Raw genomic sequence first — 22,067 nt, forward strand, 5'->3', positions numbered from 1 at the left:
TCTCTTTTCTTAAACAAAACCTTAAAATGTTCAGGCTGCATCACTGTTCTGAAAACGTAACAAGCTGGCCTGTGGTGTTGGGAGTGAGAAATGCAAGCTTTTTGTGTTAAACAGAGAAGGTGTTTGGTGTATATTTTCCCTGTCTGGCATTCCGGAAGGGATGTGCTGTGGCGTTGGTAAGGCACCTCACTGGAATCTCTGGTATTCAGAGCTCAGCTCCTGGGGACCTCCCTTCTGTGTTGGGGCAGGCAGTTGAATAATCTCTCGCAGCTTTTATAAGCTTTTCAGCTTGCTTGTCTATATCTTAAAGCTGTCTGTCTACTTTGGGACCTCATTATCAATGAATGCAAATCCTTCAGAGCTTGATAGCCTGCTTTGCAAACCCTTCCTAGCACTAAGCTTTTCAACCTAGGGGACTGAGCCCAGAAGAACAGTGTCCAACATCTCATTGCCATGGTCACTTGCAAGTATGGTGTGTCTTTTTTTTTTATGGGATTCTGGACTGGCTTTATGTTTGCTGCCTTCCTTGGGTGTCCCTGAGGGCCCCCCACCACATTGTGTTGGTGTGGGTGAGGGATCCTGCAGCAGACCTGAGAAGAGCTTCATGTGACATTCTGGATGTCTGTAGAGTTTATTAAAACAAACAAGCAAGCCCTGTTTTCCCTCTTTTTCAACTGAAAAAGGATATTCCGGGATATTTTGTCTCTGTATGTGTTTGATTTTCATGTGTAAATACAGGTCCCTTTCCAAGGTTCAACATAGCACTTCAGAGAAGGGAGCAGAAAAATTGAATCCAGCTCTTCAAATACACTTTGCATGTTGTCCTTCAGTGCTGGAGAGGGCCTTTTCTCTGAGCTAGTGGCACTTTCCCTCTCAAACTAAGTGTTCTGAAGAAGGATGAGAGTTGAGAGAGAAATGGTATCAGACTACATAATAGGTATGTGTAGTCTGCATGTGTATACATACCTGTTTATACAACAGTCATTTGGCACTTGCCTAAAAAAAGAACATTTTTAACCCTCTAATTCCATACTCTCAGCTTCTGCCTGACAGAGCTGAATCTGCTCTGAGCAGTGTCGCTGAATCAGTGCTTGATATTTTTGGTTACTAACAGTACACTTGAATTCAGTAACTCCACTGCTCCCTTCCCCCTTCCTACTCTCCTGTACCTAAATATATCCAACCAGTCAATCGGCACTGGCAGGCATCAATGCTATGGCTGTCAGATTGAGTTAGCTGTGGATAGCCTAAACTACTGGCTTGGGTTTTTTGGGCTTGAAAATGTATTCAAATAGTGGCATCATCATTTGACTTGCAAATAAGTACAGTCTGGTAATGGGGCCCTTGTATAGAAAGAATGATGCAGCACTTTAGACAAATGTATGTTTCCTTCCCATGAAGCAGATTAGAAAGAACACAATCCGAGCTGATGTTTATGGCTGCACACTCAGTGAACAGAGGCAGGGCTGAGTTTTCATTAATGGTGGATTTTGTAGTTTTTAATGAAACAAAGGGAAAATACTGGAAATTAAAGAAATGCTAATGCCTTCCTGGAAAACTTGGAGAACATTTGGTTTGGAGGCAGATCTGCTCTGGTGGTTGTTTTCTCTCTTAATTTTTTCCCTCTTATCTGGGCTTGTTTGGCTGGTTGGTTGTTTAAGAGCAACACTCAAGTGACACATTATCTCTGTTGCTGTTCCTTCCCAAACTGAAGGAACTGGCCTTTGCTGGTGACGGCACAGCTATTTCCACAGCAACCAGGCGGGATGTCACAAATTCAGAAGTGTGATTTTACATGCAGAACAGCAGCAGGAGCAGATGGATATTGGAAACAAAATCCCCACCCCCTCCCTTTGCCTTCTTCCACATCTTCTGGAAGAAATAAAAGCCCTTCTCACAACGTCTTTCTTTGCAAACCTTCCGGTATGCAGCACAACTTTCCTGGATTGTTTGTGCTGTGCACTGGAAAAGCAGCAAGTGCTGGAGGGGAATGTGGCGACTGTGTGTGGCAGCAGTGCCTTGGCAGTGGCAGGGTGCTGGAGCAAGACTTGGAGAGGAATTCGGTGCCTTTTTGTAGCTTTGGGACTGATGCAGGTAAAGTGAGCTCACTTGGGAATTCAGGCTCAGGTTTAGCCTGGAATTGTTTCACTAACTTTGGTAGTTGTCCTAGTTTTGTTAATCTTGAACTTAGCAAAATGAACAACCCAACCCACCCTTGCCTTAGGTATCCAGACTCGTTAGGTAACCATCTTGCATAGAAGTTTATCACAACACAGCCACGGTGTGTGGGCAGAAACCTCAGGAACATACCCTCAGTCTGTTTCCTCAACAAAGATAATACTGGAAACAGATGCAGAAAAGGTTTTGCAATTAATAAAATTTAAGGTCAGGGCCTGTGGTTTGAAAAACATGGAACTGGTTCAGCATCCCAGTTGAGAAAGCTCTGAGCAGCTTGCAAGAGTCACCGAGGGATGGATGGATACCAAACAAAGCTGGGGTGCAGGAGAGAGTGAAACAAGCCGTTCTTTGTGCTCCCTGTTGAAGTCTGACAAACCCATGAGGAGTAAAGCCAGATGTCCACTGTTTGCTTACCACCAGGTTGTGTGAGTCAGGTGGTGAGGAGCTGTAAAGGCGAGCTGGGACATCCTGAGCTGAGAGCCGTGCAGGCTGAGGGGAGAGCCCTCTGTGTTGGGAAGGGTTGGTGTTCCCCGGGAGTGCTGCCCCTGCTCAGGTGAGGGCTTGTGCTGGGCAGGGGCTCAGGGGGGGCAATGGGTGCACGGCCTTCTCGTGGCTCCTGCTGCTCCCTGGCAGGGAACACACCAACCTTCTGCCTCATTTTGTGCTGGAAGTTTGTTTCAGAAGTCACAGTAAAGGGAACATCAGTTGTAACAACATCAAACCCATATGTATTTGATTGGCTTGACGTGAGAGACTTCAAGTGGTCTCCCAGCCTCTCAGAGTAATCTCACAATTTAACACATCTTCCCTCATATCTCCATTGCATCTGCTGTGCTGCAGGGTCAGCCTCTGCTTTTCCATACCCTCAGCCCCTGTGGACTTGGCAGGTAGCTTGTGGTTGCTTTGTGAATCTTTTCACATAGACTGGAAGTCAGCAGCTTTGTCCTGCTGAAGGATCCTTACTGGTGACAGGTACCCCGTCAGCAGTTTAGCTCGGTGCTCAGAGCAGTCCTTCCTTAGCTGGGTGACAGTGCTAATGCTGTGGAGGAATGCCTGGTGCTGGAGTGAAGGCAGAGCACTGCAGATGCCACATCTGCCCTTTGGTGGCCTGTGAGTGCTGGCCCTCTGTCACAGCTGCCCCAACCTTGCATTTCCTCCTCCTGTTGAGCCACTTTCTGTGCCTGATTGATCCCCTGGTGCTGTGGTTCAGGGCATCAGCAAGAGTGCCAGACCCTTGTGAGTGTTGAAGGGATGTGCCCCTGAGGACTCACCATTGAGGAGAAGCCAGGTAAACCTCAGTGATCTTCTGCCTGAGCTTGTTCTGGCAAAGCCTTGAGCAGACTCTTCTGTCAGACTTCCATTTATCAGACAGTATCTTGAACTTGTGTGTGTCACAGCCACTTAAATGCTGATACAAGAAAGAAACAAGTTCTGGAACTCAGCTCACTTGCATAAATGTGGCCACGGGTCCTCGGAGGCTCCTGGTTGTGCTGGGAATTGTGGACTCTGGTCTAGTGGATTGAGGGAGTCCGAAATTATGCTCAAGTTTAAAGTTTCAAAGGAGTTAGGTGTCAAACTTGCACTGACTTGAATTTCAGTAGGAGCTGGGTGTCTATTTTTGTCTTGGAGCAGTAGAGTTGCAGACCAAGAGCCCCTTGTATTTTTATTTTGTTACTTGACTTTGAAAACAGCAGCTGAAATCCTCTGTACTACTGGTGAGGTTTTAATCAGTTCGGGTGAGGAGAAGGGGAGTTCTGGTTAGTTTATTCAATGTACAAATGCCCCTCTGCTTTTGTTGGTTTATGTGCTGGAAAGATTGTATTAGAAATTTTCTATTACAAAGGAGATTAAAGGTGGTTTTATGATTTTCTTGAAATCAAAATGTGTCTCTCAACTGTTCAGATGAAAGGGGCTATTGAGATTTCACTATTTCAGGTGAAAGTAGATGATGATGTTGTTATTACCACCACTCAGTGGTGGTGGAACTTAGGCAGTTGGAGGTGACTCAACAAATCCAAGTGCTGTTTGGTTCAGCCAGTTGCAAAACACAATCCCCTTACTGTGGAAGTTACAGCACTCTGTTTGTTGCAGAGGGATGTAAAGTGTTTTCATCTTCTGCATGCAATAGGACCTGCTCCAGTCTGTATCTTTCTATAAAGGGCCGTTAATTAAGCTTCTTGTCTTCCACAGTGCCCAGAAAATCCCCTCTGGGATCGGGAGATGTGTCCTCTTTGATGCTTTATGAGGTACAGCACCAGTCCTGGAGAGCTTTTTCACTTGGGAGATGCCCTGACAGATAATGTCAGAAGGACTTTGCTTTTGCAAGCTGGTGCCGTGATCAGGGGGCTGCTCTCTTAAATCAGAACCTGTCAGAGACAAGTTTCTATTTTAGGAAATTATCCTTTGCTTCCTTCCTCCCCTTTCCTGGTCCATCTAGTATTCATCTGCAGTCCCACTCCTTTTACTGTCATTTCACTCTTCCTCCCAGTTAATTGACTTGGGAGATCATGCTAATTTCTCTTGATTGGGGCTGCCACCTTTGCTTTCTCCTAATCTGCCATGCACATACTCTCAGCTCACCTGTCTCTGCAGTTCCTGAAAGTCTTTATGCACATTCCTTGAGCTTCAGAGAGAAACACACGGGCACATGCTAGCAGTTTCCTCAACAAGTGGCTGTGTCTCTGAGGACTGGCTTTATCTGGAAGGCCAGATTTTCTTTCCCAGTGCAGATGTTACTGTCAGCAGCAGGACTCCTCTGCCTATGCAGAGCTTTTGGTCTTTCCTTCTACCTCTGCTCCTTAGGCTCTTAATTGCTGTTTCCCTTCTCTGCTTTCTTTTGTGTTTCTTAAACAATGAAAGATTAAAAAACCCTTGTGAACTCTTCAGGTAACTCCATAAGAAATACAGCAATGATGATATTAATACCTGTTCTGTCTGGGATAGGCTGTTAGTGCTAGAAATGATCTCTATTCTCCCCCAGTATTTTACAGATGAGCACTGAAAAGCGTCTTTATTCGGTTTGACTGTTGCTATTATGTGGCGAGGCATTCAATAAAAGTTGTGATTTATGAGATGTGTGTGGCCGTTGTTGTTTTTTGCTCTGTCATCTATCAGGGAGAGAAAAGCCAGGCCTGATAATTCTTGGCACATAGCTTTTTCAGTTAAGAATGTCAGCTGTCAGGCTGTCAAGAGAAGTTATTTCTCCGGGTTTTTTTCAAACAGGCAGAGATCTGCTTCTTACTGCGCTCTGTTGATAAGGGAGTGCTTTCTGTGCGCTGAAAAAGTGTGTCCCATGGTAAGGCCCTTTAGTGTATGCCCACTTAAACTTCCAGTGCTTTGTGTTTTCAGTGTGTGACAGCATTTGATTGCTTAATATGAAAATGCATCCAGTTTCTTTTTTGCAGCTGTTATGTGTTTCCCCCCAGCCCTTTTCTCTCTTAGTGAGTGAAGTGCCTTTTCTCCCCTCCCCCTCTGTGACTAGGTATTTTAAAAGTAATGTTTTTCAAAATATGTGCACATTAGATAATCTGGTGTTGCATAAAAGCTCTTTGATATTTTGGGGGGCTTCATGCATGCATAAAGCAGACCTAATTGAAGACAGAGGCTGTCTGTCACAGATGGGAACGTAAGGATGAGGGATGCAGGGGAAGAACGATGGTAAATGGCAGGGTGTTGGGTGTTTGTTCCTTATTAGTTATTTGCAAAAATGTATCAGGAAGTAATTTTGATGCAGTGTACAATAGTATCACAAACTTGTGCTTTGCATCCTAAGTGCCTGGTTAGAGCACAGTCAGAAGCTGAAATCATTCCTCGATTAGTCCCTGGAGTCCTATGTAAGTCTTTAGCTCTCAGCATGTGGTCTGTGATTTAACAATGGATGAAGGATTGCTGAATGTATAACCTGAAATTTTCAAACCTGCAACCCCTTTGCTTCCTCCTCTCCCCTTCTTTCTGGAGAAGATCCATCAAAACCTTTCCCCAGCTGGCAGCCTATTTGCCTTCAGGGCAGAACTTTGGAGCTGGAGAGACTGGCAGACCTTGCTTCATAAAAATGGAGAGCAAAACCTTCCCAAAGAGAGGCAAGGAAGGTGTCTGGCTGCCATAGAGTTGTTGGGTGTTACATTAGGGATCCAAGTCCTCCTGGAGGATAGGAGGGGATTGGTCCCTGGTCACTGCTATCTACATGTGGCTGTGGGTGCAGCTAGTGATGTGCTCATTTTGTTGATGTACAAGGAGAACGTTTCCCATGTGCTAATTCAATCTGGACACCTCAATTTCCATATTTTATATCACTTCAAAGATATGAGGCTGGAGAAGAGGCACAGAGCTTCTAATCTTATGTTAACATTTCCAGTGTAGTTCCAGACCATGTGATTCCTTGGGAAGAATGAGATCTCATACCCCTCTGCAGGCAGCCAGGCAATGGTGGTTAGTTTGCCTGGAGTTTGGGACTTCAGGAGAGGTAGGTTCCTCTAGTGCCACAGCACATCTGCTGCTGTACAAGTGGTGTTGCTGCTTTTCTGCTGGTACCCAGGATCTATATTCTCCTGCAGCAGAGGCTGAGCTCAAATGGCAGGAACTGGCTCTAGAGGTCGTGAGCTCGATCCCCATGGTATCAGGCAGGAGGCAGATGTTAATGACGTTCAGATTTGGCTCGAGTCAAACTGTACAAGTGGCTGTTCATGGGAAGTTGTCCCAGCTTTTCATGTCCTGCCAGACCTGGAAATCCAGTCATCTCAGTGACTTGGCCTTTTTATGTGAGGTTTTTGGCAGTGTTGTAGTGATCTTGGGTGCTTTCAAGTCTTTAAGTGTATTGAGCTGCGATAGTCTTTGATATTGGCAGAATTCTTGTGCTGGGGAAGACAGGGCAGGAGTGTTATTTCCAGCCAAGTGCTCATTTTCAGTAACATAATCATTATTAGAGAGCTGTTGGTGTTACAGATCAGGTAGGAATGAGTCCCTTCATTGTAGCAGGCGTTGCTCTGGGAGCCAGTAAGGCACCGATGCAGCACAGCGCTGTGCTTCTGAGCCTTGGTGGGGAAGGAGGGAACCAGCATCTCTCTTCGTATCCTTCAGTAAGTAGGAGGCTAAGCTAGGGACCAAAATGCCACAATTCGGTGATTCTTTTTGAGCTCTGCAGGTCTTGGAGCCCTCAGGGGAGAAAGAAATCACAGGACTGTCAACATGACAACAATTTTCTTTCAATCCACCGTCTGTGCCAAATGTTGTGAGTGCTGGAACAGGGAGAGCCTTGCATTTGAGAGCAGGGAGGCACAGTGCAAAAACCTGTGCTTGTGATGTTGTGATTTGCAGGGAGTTTGGTTTTGCTGATCTTATGAGGGGTGGGTGAGTGTCTCTGAAATGAGACACACGGGGGTCAGGCAGGCTCAGAGCTGAAGGCATTGCCCCCTGAAATGTCCAGGTTGTTTGCATACTTGGCTGGGAGGGGGCAAGAAAGTCGTTGTAAGCTCTGGTGCCTTTTGCTGGTGCTCTGTCTCCTGTCCAGGAGCCTCCACTTCCATGCCATGCATTTCTTTCCCTCGGTTCCTTACTTTGTGCAGGGAGCTGTGGTGGGGCTGTTCTGTAGATCATTAGTACCATGATTACAACCTGGTCAGTAGCAGAGAGCTTGGCAGCCTGCCTTCTTGTGTCTGTTGGAGGGCTGAGGCTGAGCTTAGTTACACATGCCCAAAGTTGAGCTGGGCCTAGTTCCCTCTTGCTTTTTCAAGTCCCCTGAGCTGCTGTGGGGACTTTGCCTGCTGTAAGCCCAAGCCCGGTGCTCTGCAGTTCTGGGATTCTGCCACAGCCTCACATGGGAGGGGAGAAACGAGCACCAGAACTGGCCCATCCTGGTGGACAGAAGCCTGGGGTCTTGCTTAGAGATGGTCTCGTTAAAGCCTGGCTGCTGAGTCACTCTGTGTGTTCTGCCATCCAAGTGCCAGTGTATAAACACATCCGTTTCTGAAGGATCTCCTGCCAAGTGCTGGGGTGTACAATGGTAACAGCTTTAAATAAATTCTTCCTGGAGATAACTGATTTATTAGGCTCCTACCCTCTGAAGGCAAAGCCAGTCACAATTAACAAACAAAGCAGCATGAGACAGTTATCATCCTGGGTAATAAATCTCTCGGTGTTGGGTACCACTTGCTAATGGGCTTTGAAAGCAAAACGATACGTCAGGCAGCGTGTTGTCAGGCAGCGTGTGCACAGCCGGCCGGGAGGGGTGTGACGGCCATCACGGGCACACCAGTGCTTCCCGTTTACAGACCCAGGAGGGTGCTGGAAGTGGATGATGGTTTGTGTTCAGTGAGGGGCAGCGGTGGGCTGCAGCCCCCTGCAGCTGTGCCAAGTCCTTCTGTGGGGTCCTGGCCCTGCTCTGTGGTGTGGAGACAGCGACCTGCCTGGGAGAGAGCAGTGGCCTGCCTGGGACCAGCAGTGACCTGCTGTGCAATGGGTGCTCTTTGGGGACTTGGAGCCTGGAAGAGGAAAGGGCTGTACGCTGTGAGTGGAGGCAAGGGATAGGTGACTGCCCAGATGTGCTGTTTCTCCTCTGTTCTCAGGGTGCAGCAGTTGCCCTCAGTCCTTATGCTTTACTTGTGTTTTTTCTGCTAACCCTCCCCTCCTCCTTTGCCCCTTTCCTCACACCCCCTTCTCTGCCCCATGTCTTACTGCCAGCTCCTCTTTCAGCCCGGCATCCTTTTCTGTCTCTCATTCTTGGCGGTACGTGGCTGAGAAATGAGCCCTCCAAGTTTGGGTTGGTAGTTGTCATTGTTCCCTGACGGCATCTTTGTTTGGATAAACAATTGGTCCAGGACCTGTTAGCGAGGTTTCCAGCACCGGGGAGATATTTCTTGCCGGCTTTGTAAAAATGATCTAAATGGATCCGACATCCTGGCTATAAAACATCTGCAACATTACACATTTAGTTATGTTACTAGAGACTTGAGTTCATTTTGATGGGCAGTATTTTATCTGCTACTTTTCCCCTTCTGAAAGCAAGGCTTTCTGTAGAGGAGGATTTATAGAAATATATTTCCAGCACAAGAAAAGTCATGCACATTAAGATGTTGGAGTAAAGGAGAAATAATGCCTCTTTTTGGAGACCTTGGCTGATTTATCTCTTGCTTGGTAGTTTGGTGTGACCTTCCTAGCTAGGAATAACATTTTTTTTATTCTTCCTTTAATAACAGTAATGTCAGTAACAATCTCTTGCACCGTCCCAGCGTCTTCAAATCAGCCTTTCAGGGGTTAGGCGTTTAATGAGTGAAGCCTCACGGGCTCCATTGAGCTGTGGGGGTATATTTTTGTTCTCCTTTTTGTGGAAATCAAGACACATAGCACTTGATTGTGCAACGTACTCAACTTAATGAGGCTTCCAGAAACGCTCTGAGTTAAAATGTGTGCTTAAATGCTGAGCCCTGCAGCCTCCAGCTGAGTTTCTCCCAGGCCTCTTTGATGCATCAGCCCTACGGAGGCTGAAAGGGCTTGTCCCGTGGTCAGTAAATATCACACCAGGGAGACAAGCTCTTGTAGCTATGAGGTGCTGCCAGCTTTTGGAAAGAGTACCAGTGTTCTCCTTGTCTTGCTTCCCCTCTTGGTTCTCAATGCTGCTCCTCAGGGGCCCTTCCATTCCTAGTCAGGGGTTATTTGATCCGCTTCAGAGCGACAACTCCGTCGCTTTATAGTGGCTGGTGGGTTCCCTCCCTGGCGAGAGAAACGTCTTTCTTTTGTGAGAGGAAGGTGGGAGTGCTGTAATTCTTGCAGTTCACCAACCCATTTGTGTGGGGGGAAGAGGATAAAAGAAAAGGTGACATCTCTTAAAATCGAGGAAGTGTTTCAAGAGCAGTAACAAGCAAATCTGGACACTGCACGACTCAGTGGTCTCGCATCAGAGGGAAAGATCACCCTGGTGAAGAAGCCAAGCAGTGTGTTGCACAGACATCAGCTTGACTCAGCAGATGAAGTGAGACTTGCTCATCAGTGACTGATTGCCATGTGCATCTGTATTATGCAGATGAAATTAATCAATGCTAAGGGTTAAAGTTTCCCATTTGTTCTTTTCAGAGGAATCATCTGGCGTGTGTTGGGAGGGAGGTAAATTGCTTTCCATGTTTCTTTTCCCATCCTGCAAATTTTTCTTGTTTTAGCAGAACTTCATGTAGACTCTGAACAGAGAGCTCTCACTGCTGATTTGACAGGGGTAGCATGAGAAACAAGTTGATACTAACCGAAAAGTATTGAAATTGTCGTGCTTTTTGCACTGTAAAGGCAACAGAGTTGTTGTTTGGAGTGACCTCGGTGTATGGGGCTGGCAGAGTTCACCAGCTCTTACAGAATGTTCACTTTCCTTAGTGTCTGAGTTGCACTGTGCTGTCACATTTTGTTAAACACTGAGTTAAGCCTCCAAATATATTTCTTCCTTCTCCTTTTTGTAAGAACCGTAAAGAAAGGTTCATTGATAAATGAAAGCCATTCTACCTGCAGAGCCACGTGCTTTGGGGCATATTGACAGGGCAAGCTGCTTGCTGCTGATGTGTGCTCTCCCAGCTTCATGGGTAGATGTGGAGCAACCAAAGCAGGAGAAGTGATAGATTGTGCCCAGACTGTGGGAGCACGTCCCCTGCAAGTCTGTTGATGGCTTTCCCTGCACAGCAGCAGTGCCTGCAATGGAAGAGGCTTGGGCAGGATCAGTGGTTTGGCTCCAGATGACTGCTGTGGAGTGGCAAACGTGACTTCATGGGCTTGGGCAACCTGCCTGCTTATTAGGCAGCAGCTCTGAGTTGAACGTGGCTCTGCCTGAGCTTCCACGAGCCATTTGGCTTGGGGATGGCTACTGGGAACATCTCCCTTTGTGCCTGCAGTGCCTGGGAGCTGGGGAGGCTTTGGGCAGCAACTGCAGCTGTATGCAAATACAGCAACAATCAAAGGTACTTACTCCATGTTGCCACTGCTTTGGCTTTAACAGTTTTATAGATTCTAATTGAGTTGATACAACTCGAATCAGAACAATATTGTGAGGGCTCTTGGATGAGGGTTTTGAGTCAATGGGAGCTGCAGGACCTGGAAAAATTAGGCCACTTAAGTGCCTCAGCTTGGTTTTTGGATCCATCCCCAGGCACACAGCTTTTGAAGCTGTTGGCCTTTGTGACCAGCTGTCCTCTGGGACAGACCCTCAGCCCCTCTTAGCAGTGGAAACCCCACACAGCCCTGTGCTCTCAGCAGCTCTGTGGCAGTGGAGCCTGTGTGGGGGAGGCAGCCTGTGCTTTGGCAGGAGACACTGCCACTGCTCTGGCCAGCCTCCACACACAGTCTGTCTCGCTGCATAGCTCTCCCAGATCTGGGAAAGCAGGGATGGCTGATTGCCTCCTGCTTGTATTCTTCCAGATGAAAAGAGAATGAGGGCTTGGGTGTGTTTTGGGAAGCTGTTCAGCTTGGTTTCTCACTCTGCTTCATGTGTAGAGCCTTACTCCAGATGGACCTGGAACATGCCTTTGTAAACACGTTCTTTCACAGCTTTATGTTCTGCTGGGGGACACAAGTTCTCTGTGTTTTGGGTGTGGGATATGATGTTTCTTTGCAGAAGACAGGACAAGTAGAGGAATTGATGAGCACTGTCATGGTCAGTTAATGCTGTATTCCCATCAAATATTGCTGCCACATCTCAATGTGGGGTCTGTGGGCAGAACACTCACTTCCCTTCTGCCCCTCATTACATGAGCACTGGAAAAATCCCACCCCATACACCATGTCACATTGGGCAGTGAACTCCATTGTTGTCTTGAGATGTGCTCCTTTAACTACCTTCAGCTCAACCTATTAGTGCAGCTTTTAAGCACTGATGACCAGGAGTTGGGCTGATGTGTTGGTGAAGTTGTCTATGCTCAGCCAATACTCACAGTCACTTTCCTTCCCATAGTGTGGCTGAGAAGCTGAAGCAGCCAGGGGGATTTAAATGGATTTTCTGTCTGCTCCCCTCTTCCTGCCTCTGTGCTGTGCTTGTGTAACCCATGAAAGAGTTAATGAGAGCACAGGGGAGGGAAGCAGCCTGGAGGGGTATGATATAACTGGTTATAGTGAGGCTGTGGGGCTGTGATCTGCTTCTGTTCTGCAGAGGGTGTGAAGTCTGGCTTGGGTGAATTTTACTGTATCTTTTGATATAGAGCTTGAAGCCAGATTTTGCTCAAGAAAATGCTGAGCTCTCACAGCTGGGGCTAATTTTCAGGAGATTGGATCTCCCATGAAGGTGTTTCTTCATGGTGGCACATGGAAAGGCCTGGCTGTGCCTGGGGGTGGTTTGCAGGGTGCTTTGTGGAGGGTCAGAGATGCTCCTGCCTGCACAGCAAACCCTTCTTCTGGGGAGATGGCCGTGAGCTGTGACAGGCTCCCATTGCTTAACTGTACCTGTGAGTGAGCAAGGGGCTGGTCCTCCAAGGCAGGCAAATGAGAGTTCAGTTTGGTCTTGGTCAGGAGGATGACCACGAAGGGCTGTGCTGAGCCAGGCCAGACTTGCTGCTGAAGCTCCAAGGATGGCTTTGGCCATGGCTGCCAATTCAGTCTGTCATATAGAAGTGACTGTGTGTTCTGCCTCCTGCTGTAGCGTAGTCACTGAGAGAGAAAAACACACCAGCAGCAAAGAAACCATCAAAGTTATCAGCAAAACAAAGCCCCAAACTAGGAAGAGAGCAGGGACTAAGTGAAGTTTCATTTATGAATGGCTGGGGAGAATACAGCCCATCTCTATGTTCCACAGAAATCAAGGGAACTGATTTGCTGTGCTGCTTGTTTGGATTAGAGAGCTCTCTCGTTCCTGCATACCTCTCTGTGCCGGGTAGGTTCTCACAGGATGACATGAGCTTACACAAGGGTCAGGCACAAGGTATTTGCACTGTTTAAGTCTTGCTGAAATCCTATTTTGATGACTTAAGCATGTTGTATGTGGCACATAAAGCCGAGCTGCCTTTGCACAGGACTGAGCTCCTCTCGCTGCCATGGGGCTGGAGAGGCTCATCTTTATGAGCTGATGGTACATGGTGCTCAGCAAAATATGTCCATCAGTTGTCAGCAGCGCAGGAGCACTGGGGAAGGGGATGGTTCCTGGAGTGTTCCCTTGGTTAATGGAGAAGAGCTGGCTGGTGGCTTTCCATAAACATTGCCCTTTGCATCCTGGCCTTTGCATCGTGTTTCAGGTTGTTTTTTAAGGACTTTTTGGAACTTGCTCTGAGGATCCCGTAGGCAAAAACAAACCTGGAAGATTCTTGCTTATGGTCTGTGCTCTGCCAAAGAAACCTGGCCATTTAGTTAACAAGATCACTTCCCCTATTACATGAGTTATTGTTGTTTTTAATTAGAAGTAATGCTGTAGTTTGGATGTACAACACAATGGGGTATAAAATGCAGTTCAGCATATATACCAAAGATGATTTTGGCAATTATAAACCTATTTAGAAGGCAGAAACATTAGAAATGATGAAATGTCAAACTGCAGATGAGGTGAGCACGCTGGAATACACATGCACCCACGCACAGCGCTGGCGGGCAAGGAAGAGGAAAGTGCTCTGGAACACAGTTACAAATGCAGAATTAGTTTAATCTGAAATTAATGCTAATTCCAGCCATTTGCAATGCAGCTTCACTGTTAATACTCCAGTCCACTTCCACCTTAACTGAGGAGCTGAGGTGCAGAGCCATGACGGGTCCCACAGCGGTGTGCCCCAGAGCTGGCCTCACCTGCCCCTTGCCAGGCTGTTGCTGTGTCAAACACAGGCTGGGCATTGGCTCCTCTGAGAAGTGTGCTGGGCCCTTGTTGCAGGAGGCTTCCGAATTCTGGGAATGACAATAAGAGGGTTTCAGTGGGGAGGAAAATACCCCACCAAGAAAACCAAGGACAGAGTTGGTAGCTGGGTTTGCAGGGGCAGGAACAGGCTCCAGGCTGCAGACTGACTTTGCAGAGCAGCAGGTCCCTCACTTTTCCCAGTCAGTTGGTTTTAGCTGGTGAAGTGTATCGATGTGCTGGAGCAGGGCAGCGTTTTTGTTTCCAGAGGCTGCATCTCCAGCCTGTCGTTAAGAGAAGATTTACCTGATATGCACCCAACCAACCTAACGACAACCTTAACCTTGCAAAGAACGACTTCACATCAGAGGGCTTCTCGTGCTGAGGCAGGGTGGGTTTTTTCCTGCTCCTGCACCACCTGAAGTGTTTGCTCAGTTCCAAAGCACAAAGGCCAATGTATTTTTCAAAAGCCAAGCCAATAAAGAGATTGTAACCTTGGATGACTCTTGGCAGTAGTAGTCTCCTGTGTTGTGATGAGCTGCAGCACTAGCAGTGTACCAGCAGCAGTTCTGAAGGGACTGACAATTGCCAGACTCACAGCAGCCTTCGATCTGGCTCTGCCCGTCGGTACCTTCTGCAGCGAGACAGAGACACCTTCAGTACACAAATAAAAAGCAGAGGTATGAAGCTGGAACTCCTGTGCTTTCAGTGACCTGGGCCTCTTGGAGGCATTCACAAAGCACAGAGTTGTGATTGATTCACACAGATCGCTTCCCATTACCCAAACTCCGCTGTTGCTGCCCGAGGCAAAGGGCAGATGGAGCTGCTGTCCCAGGGACCAAACCCAGGGTCACTCCAGGTGACTCGCTTTGCTGTTGGCAGGAGTGTTTCTGTTGGAAGCAACCTCCAGAAAGCAGATCCTAAGTTGACTTGCAGGACAAGATAAGGATCCTCAGTGAGTTCAGCCTGGAGGCTCTTAGATTTGAGGCTGTTTGTGATTACTTTTAATGATGAGTGCTGTTCTTAGATACAGACAGAGACCTTTAAATAAACCTGCAGATGCTTTTCTTAGAGATGCTGATTTATTTTCTGAGCCAGATGAGAAATTTTGATTTAGGAAACCTTTCATTTTTAAGAAGAGCTTCAGGTGGCTCAGTTCCTTGTGCCTCTGATCATTTGTCATCTTTAAAGTTTACCAAGCAGCACTAATTGTGCTTCATTAAACACTTCTTAACCCTTTGCTTTTTCTCCCTGAAACAAGCACAGCTCTGGGGAGGTGATGGTGGGGAATATCATCTCAGATAGCAAGAACATAACTTGCTGGGATGAACCAAAAACCCTTTGATGTTGGTGCCATCTCCTGCTGAGAGTACTTAGTGAGGAGTAAGGTGGACTCCTCCTGTGCCCTCACAGCCATTAGCAATGAGAGTTTCTGTGGCTTTCTAGTTAATGCCAGTTTTCTCAGAACTAGTGTGTGAATGTGCCTGGTCCTGGCAGTCTGACGTGCTTTAAAGTCTTTTTATTGGTGATTCAACAGCTGATCTCCACAGAAGATGTCCCCAGTGTACTGAAATCCCTGAGCTGGTGAATACTTTTAATTCTTTCTTAATTCCTTTGAATGCTCCGTGGTGTTGGGCTGATAGATGTGCACACAGCCTAATGGTGGGCACCTCTCTGTAGAGCAGGGCACAGTGCTCTGTGGTGTACACCCTGATGAAGCCTTGCTTTGGAACCCTTCTCCTTGGCTAATGAGAGAGGATCTGCAGGTTAGAGCAGGAGTTGGAGGCTTTGTTTCCAATTGGTCTGAGTCCTGCTAGTTATCTAATAACTGCAAATTAGTGGGGCTGTACCAGCACAGACAAGTTAAGTGTGTATGGCAGTTCAGCTGGCAGGGGTGTCTGAGAAGGAAATGGTTAGTTCCAGCACAAGCAGGAGCTCTGCTCACGTGCTGGGGTGAAAGCCGAGCAGAGCTGGTCGTGTCGCTGGCTGCAGGAACCCGTCCTCACCCCACAGCCTGCCACACAGCTCCACTGAACACATCCAGACCTACACAGGGAAAAGGCTGGTTTCCAAACCTGCATCCCTGTCACGAGCACAACCCTGGGCGCTTGGGGGTGGTTGGGTCAGGGGAGATGGGGACGAGAAGGTGACTCCTGGCTGGGAGCATGACGAGTCCGGGCATGTTGGTGCGTAGTGCCGGGGTGAAAGGAAGGCAGAGACATCGCCAGTTGGGCTCATCAGAGAGGGAGGAATTATTAAGGCTACACATCAGTTGTGTCCTTTTGCTGAGGGGAATGTGTATAACAAAGCAATCGAGCTGCCTCTTCAGGAAAATGCAGATTGTAAAAGCAGACTTAATTTTGTGCTTCACTTTTGTACCAAAGAGCTGATTTCTGAAGCCATTTCCCAGCTCGCAACACATCTCCAGGCATTAAAATGTTGTGAATTTGCCTGTCATTACCAATATTTTCTTTGACTGAAGCTATTGAAACAAAGTAGTCCTTTTTTTTTTTCTTCTTTTAACCTTCAATCTTGCTTCTAAAAGAAGTAGCTCTCTTTTTCTTTCTTTCTTGGTCAAATATAAAAATGATGATAATTTCAAATATTGCTTTAGAATAATTGCTTTCCTCCCTCTTTTGTATGACAACAGAAGCTTGGCTTGATCTTAAATCAGATGCTGGCAGGCAGAGGGCTCTTGACAGCCCTGCAAAATCCTTTAGTTACAAGTCGGCTTTAGCCAATTCTTTATTTGTAAATGACAATTTTCTACAGAAAAATATATGCTGGGGCTTCAATTTCGGAGCCTAGATTGCAGCCAGGAAAAAATAATTGAATTTTTACAGAGGTTTTTTCTCTCTTTTCTTCGGAACTTAAAAAACCCTGAAGTGAAGCTGTGTGAAGTGTGGCTGGGGCTGGCTGAGGGAAGGACCTGCTCTGCCTCGTTTGAATGGCAGTGGAGACCAGAGCGATGTGTGGTTTGCTCTGCACTGAGAAGATTTGGGGCTCCTCCGAGCTTTCTGTTGGGTGTCTCAGTCGTGCAAAGCTCTGCCCACAGCCTCAAATCACAGCTTGTCCCCCTGGCTCTGCTCGCGTGGCACGGCCAGGGGTGGTTCGGGGAGCTCTGCTGCATCAGTAGCTCTCACTGTCTTGTCCTGTGATTATTTTTGAAGTAGCTCTGCAAGTTCCTCTTAAAGTGACCCGTGGAAACTTAATAACACTTGTCTTTGATTTGCTGTAATTAAGTTCTGTATGCCAAAGAGCACGCACTGTGTCTGCAGGACAAAAGGGAGGGAGGGAGGGAAATGCCACGTCCCCTTTGAGACGGTAACCAGGAGGATACAACACTTGGGCTCCTTTTTCACTTACATTTACATTGAAAAGCACAATAAAAATCATTTATTAAAAAAAAATATCCAGAGGCTAGAGTTGTTATTGAATGTCTTTACTCAGCCATTTCTCAAACAGAAACAAAACAAGGCAGAGAAGAAAAGAAACATCTCATCGAGTCTGAATTGCTTTCATGAAGACACATTCTCATTAACTGGGTTAGGGATGGCATCTGAAGAACATTTCTTTTTTTCCATATATTGTTTAAAATAACCTGGTTAAACTGTCTGCTTGTCTTGTAATTTCTTACAGATGGTCACGAGAACAAAGAAAATATTTGTAGGTGGATTATCGGCTAACACAGTAGTGGAAGATGTAAAGCAATACTTCGAACAGTTTGGCAAGGTAAGTTCCTGCCCAAGTGAGCACGACATATCTTGAATTCTTCTCTTTTTTTTTTTCCCCTCCTTCTTTCTTTTTAAATGTGTTTTGAAAAACAGAAGTGCCATGAGGCCTGTGCTTAAAGGACAGCCACATTCTTTGCCTTTTTATGTAATTTCTCAAAGCCTCTCAGATTGCTCCTGGATTCCATTTCTGTTTGTTGCATGTGGATGGGCACAGCATTGCCAGCACTCTTTAGTTTCATTACAGAAAACAAGACTTATTGGGAGGTGAATGTGTGCATGTTCAGGAAGAATTTGACCCTTAGGTGAATGATTGCACAGTTGTTTTCTGCACAAAATAAGCCTCGTGTTTACCTCTGAGTCCAGTGGCAAAAGGAGCAGATAGACCTATTTGAGAGGGCTCATTAAGCTGTGAAAAGGCCTGAAGGAATCACATGAATAGCAGGAGTAATATGAAAGTCACTGGAAATCCATTTAATCTCTTATTAAAAGAAAAAAACCTCCTGCAAGATGCTGTGGAGATAAATGTACAATCCTGACATCATTTAAAAACCAACCCAAGAAGTTTATGCACAGAGGAAGCCCTGAACTTCAGCAGAACAGCCTTTTCTGTGATGAATGGCTCAAACCCTGTCACAGTCCAGGCTCTGACTGGAGCTTGGTGCCACTGACTTCCATGGAGCTTCCCTGCGGCTTGTGGGTGCTTGTTCAGGAGACTGATGCAGTGAAGAGCTTTGAGAGCTGTCTGCTGAGAGAGCAGTTCAGGGTCCCAACTTCATGGAGACCCTGTCAGCCTCACTGATTGCAGGGCTCCATACAGCTCAACCCTTGTCCTGTGGAGTGCATCAATGATGACTTGGATGCGTGATTGCATGAGGATACAGTGAGATATCCCAAAGCAAAGTGGCTCCTGTTCCTTGTAGTTAATGTTTCTTTTATCTGCACTGAAGAGCCTTGGCCAGGAGATGTTTGGTTGGGGGCTGGGGAAGGGGGGTTTATAAATTGTTCCTGTGCCAGACTGATAGCTGTTTTGCAAACCATTCATTTGGTTTTCAATAATCATCTTCGATTCCAGCAGGGTGTTTACAGCCTGCTGAGCCTTTTATTAAAGGATTACGTGAGATTTTGGATGTTTCTTCTGTAGTTACTTCTAATTGCAGAACTTCTCTAACCTGTATTTTTAAAGTTAATAATAGTTTCAGTATAAGCACTTTGCATATTGTCTGGATGCTGGCTTAATATAGTCTTTTTAATGTCACCATCTGGTAGTTTCATGCTGGCAGTTTCAGAGTCCCTGAGAACGCTGACAACCCGGTGGTTTCCAGTGGTGACTAGTGATTCGGGACGCGGCAGCTCTGCGTCTGTGCTCTCCCTTTCTTGAGGTAGCTTGGAATTGCTCTGGCTTTCCAGAGGCCATCTCTTGTGAAAATCAAATATTTTTTTTCCCAAGTGTCTTAATTTGAAGGCAAAAAAATTGAGGTGCTGCAAACAATCAGCCAAGTTGCATCAAGGCTGGAACACATTCCTCTGGCAGAAGAGCTGGGCTGTGTCCTCCTGAGGCTGTGTGTTCCAGTCGTTAGAGCTCAGCTCCTCTCAGGGCTTGGTCCCCGTGGTACCAGGTGATGTGTTCCAGTTGTTTCCCTATTTCACGCTTCCCTGTTCCAGCTTGTGAAGAGGAAATGAGTTGGAGGAAGTTGGTGGCGTGGAGAGGAGAGGCTTTGTGGCTGTGTCACCATGACCCGACTTGCGTGCAGGTGTTGAAGTTCTCTTTGCTGCACTTTGCTGTTTATCAACTGATACGGCTTGTGGGGTGCTTTGAGGTGATTCTTCCCAAGACCCTGGTTGTGAAAAGATGCAGAGATAGTTAATGACCCAAGGAAATGGAGTAAATTAGAAGGCTCATTAATACACTGCAGTGGGTGAGACGCTGAACTCAGATATAATGACCCAGGACTGGCTCTGTGGGATCTTGCAGGAGCTGCTTCCTTCTCCATTCCCTCTCCCCCACCTTTCCTGGAGTTGCTGGCTCAGATTGCAAGCTCTTTGTGGCAGGGACTGGTGGTGTAGTGCTCAGCACACGAGCCTCACTCTCCAGCCAAGCCATTACAGTGCAAGCAGTGCATTACCATCGATTGGCAAGGTTTGCATTTGCTTAGCACTTTCTTAAAATAAAAACTGCATTACATAATTAATGTGTAGAGGAGCCGCCCATGTTTGATAAGAGCATCTCAGGTGACTTGCTCTTTGAAATGCTGAGCTTATTTATTGGTGTGGAAAAAATTGCTTACCTACTGCTGTGATTCCTGAAATCCTGTTTGTACTTGCTGCAGAGAAAAGCTTTGCAACCAGGGGAGGTTGTTTAGGAAACTGGAGGTAGTTCTCAAAATCCACAAGGTGGTCAGAGCAGCCACCAGCTCCGGGGCCAGGCAGCCTCACACGTGTCACTGGAGTTGGCAGGAAAGGGCCTGAAGTGTTGAATTTGAAACTGCAGCTTTTGGAAAAGTAAATGCCAAAGCCTTTTTCTCCAATAAAGGATGACTGCTTTAATAAACCCTCTTCCCTGGCCTCACCAGTGAAAATGCCTGCCCGTTAGAGCACCAAAATACGTGGTAATGATAACTCCTGAGACTTTGATCATGGAATTTCTGATAGTGATTATTTTTCCTTTCTGTAAAGCCTGGGATCTGTAGGAGTCCCAGCTTTCATTTTGCAAAGACAGACATCTCTAGCTGCTGTAAGCTGTGGAGGAAGACTGGGAAAAATTACCTGAGTGAGGCTAAAAGGCTTAACAGAAGGAGCACGAAGCAGTGTAATTAACAGCCTCGTGATTGCTGAGTGCCTGGCGCTGGCGCCGCCAGAGCTGTGCACGAACAGTTGTTGTGGGGCAGGGAGTGCAGCCTCGTGCCTCCAATAATGTGGGAGCCTGGGCGAGAGTTAAAGGATAGAGGAGTGCTTTCAGGGAGCAGGATCCACAGGAAGATGTGAGGAGGCTGAGCTGGGAAAGCAAAACCCCAAACTCAGCCATAACTGTTTACAATCACATGGAAGAAACCAGGCTCCTTCCCTGATCCTGATGGTCTGAGGCGGTTGTTTCTGTGAGCCACTGTTATTTCGGTCAAAGACGTTTCAAACAGCCTTGCAAACAAAATAAATTCATGGGCTGTGGTAGCACATCCAGGGGCTGCAGCACTGCCCGTGTGAAGAGCCAAGTTTTACAGGAGTGAGGAGTGTTGGAAGAGGGGCGTTGCAAAGGGAAGGCGGCAGGGCTGTGCTCCCCTTCTGCCGCCTTCCTCCTCTTCAGTGCCTGGAGCCATCAGCAGGGCTGTGGCTGCAGATCTGCCTGGTTTATGGCTTTCTGAAAGTTTAGGCAAAATGCTGCTTTCCAAGATCAGGGCGTGTTGGAGCGTTTAAGGCTTCTGGTATCGTTTATAAAGAACTCGGAAAGGCTTCCCCAGAGGGCTGTGAGCAGCAGGAGGAAGCCCCCGGACGCTGAAGAATTGCACTTCTCTCAGGACGTGCATGTTCTGCACCTTTTAAACTGCAAGTGACTGATGATAAGGGACTTCTTAGGGTTCACTTTTTACTAGGTAATGCTCCCTTTATAGAGCTCCTGTGAAAGTAGTGGAGTCCTCATTTTGCAACTCGCAATTATACTTCACATGGCGAACTGTGTAATTAGTTTGGAAGACTTATGCCTAGTCATTGGTTTATCCTAATCGGCTTTGGCTTTTCCCAACAACAAAGTGAGCTTATTTTCCTAAGCTGAAACAACTCTGCTCCCTTTGTTCCTCTCTTTTATTGTCTCATTCCTTTCATTCTGTTTTACTGCCAAAGTTTTGTTTCATTAGGCCTACAAGTCATTTCCAATCCAGTGGGCTGCTACAATAAGGCCTTTATAACTCAGCTGCCCTGGTTCCCATGTCCCTTCTGGTCTGGAGCCAGGACCCGCCGTTTGACATGGGATTTTAACCCCTTCAGTGCCCCAGCTGCTGCTCCTCTCCCTTTGCATTGCTCAAGATGTGGGCTGGAGGGACCTCCTGATGAGCTTACAGATCCAAACGATTGCGTGCAGCCATTAATGGATTGGTTAATGAGGTGGGGCTCCAGGTACACTTTTTGACCCAATTATTGAAGCAGAGTTCTGAGTAAAAAAAAAATCACCTTACTGAAATGACTGTAATCAGTCTGGTGGGAACAGTCCTTTGGATGAAAAGGCTACTGTGTCCTTCCAGACCCTGTTTCCAGCTCGATGGGAACAGAGTTATGTCAAAGGTATGTTTCAATTGTCTTGAGTGATTAGATCAGCCCAAATGTGATTGTTCTGGTAGGGAAATCATGGTTTCTTGTGTGGGAGACAGCACGTTACATTTATACCCTTTTGGGAGAGA

The 22,067-nt window shown here is 46.8% G+C and overlaps 1 protein-coding gene across 6 annotated transcripts in view; it reads left to right on the forward strand.

Annotated features, from left to right (window-relative positions):
- Positions 1-22,067, forward strand: part of MSI2 (musashi RNA binding protein 2) — a 224,312-nt gene that overhangs the window by 59,887 nt on the left and 142,358 nt on the right. For all 6 annotated transcript variants that reach the window (XM_062012243.1, XM_062012244.1, XM_062012245.1 and 3 more), the window contains exon 6: positions 17,588-17,680. In XM_062012243.1, coding sequence (XP_061868227.1) covers positions 17,588-17,680 — 93 coding nt within the window. The remainder of the gene's footprint in view (positions 1-17,587; positions 17,681-22,067) is intronic.

The sequence above is a fragment of the Colius striatus genome, chromosome 20, assembly GCF_028858725.1.
Source record: "Colius striatus isolate bColStr4 chromosome 20, bColStr4.1.hap1, whole genome shotgun sequence".
Taxonomy (NCBI): Eukaryota; Metazoa; Chordata; class Aves; order Coliiformes; family Coliidae; genus Colius; species Colius striatus.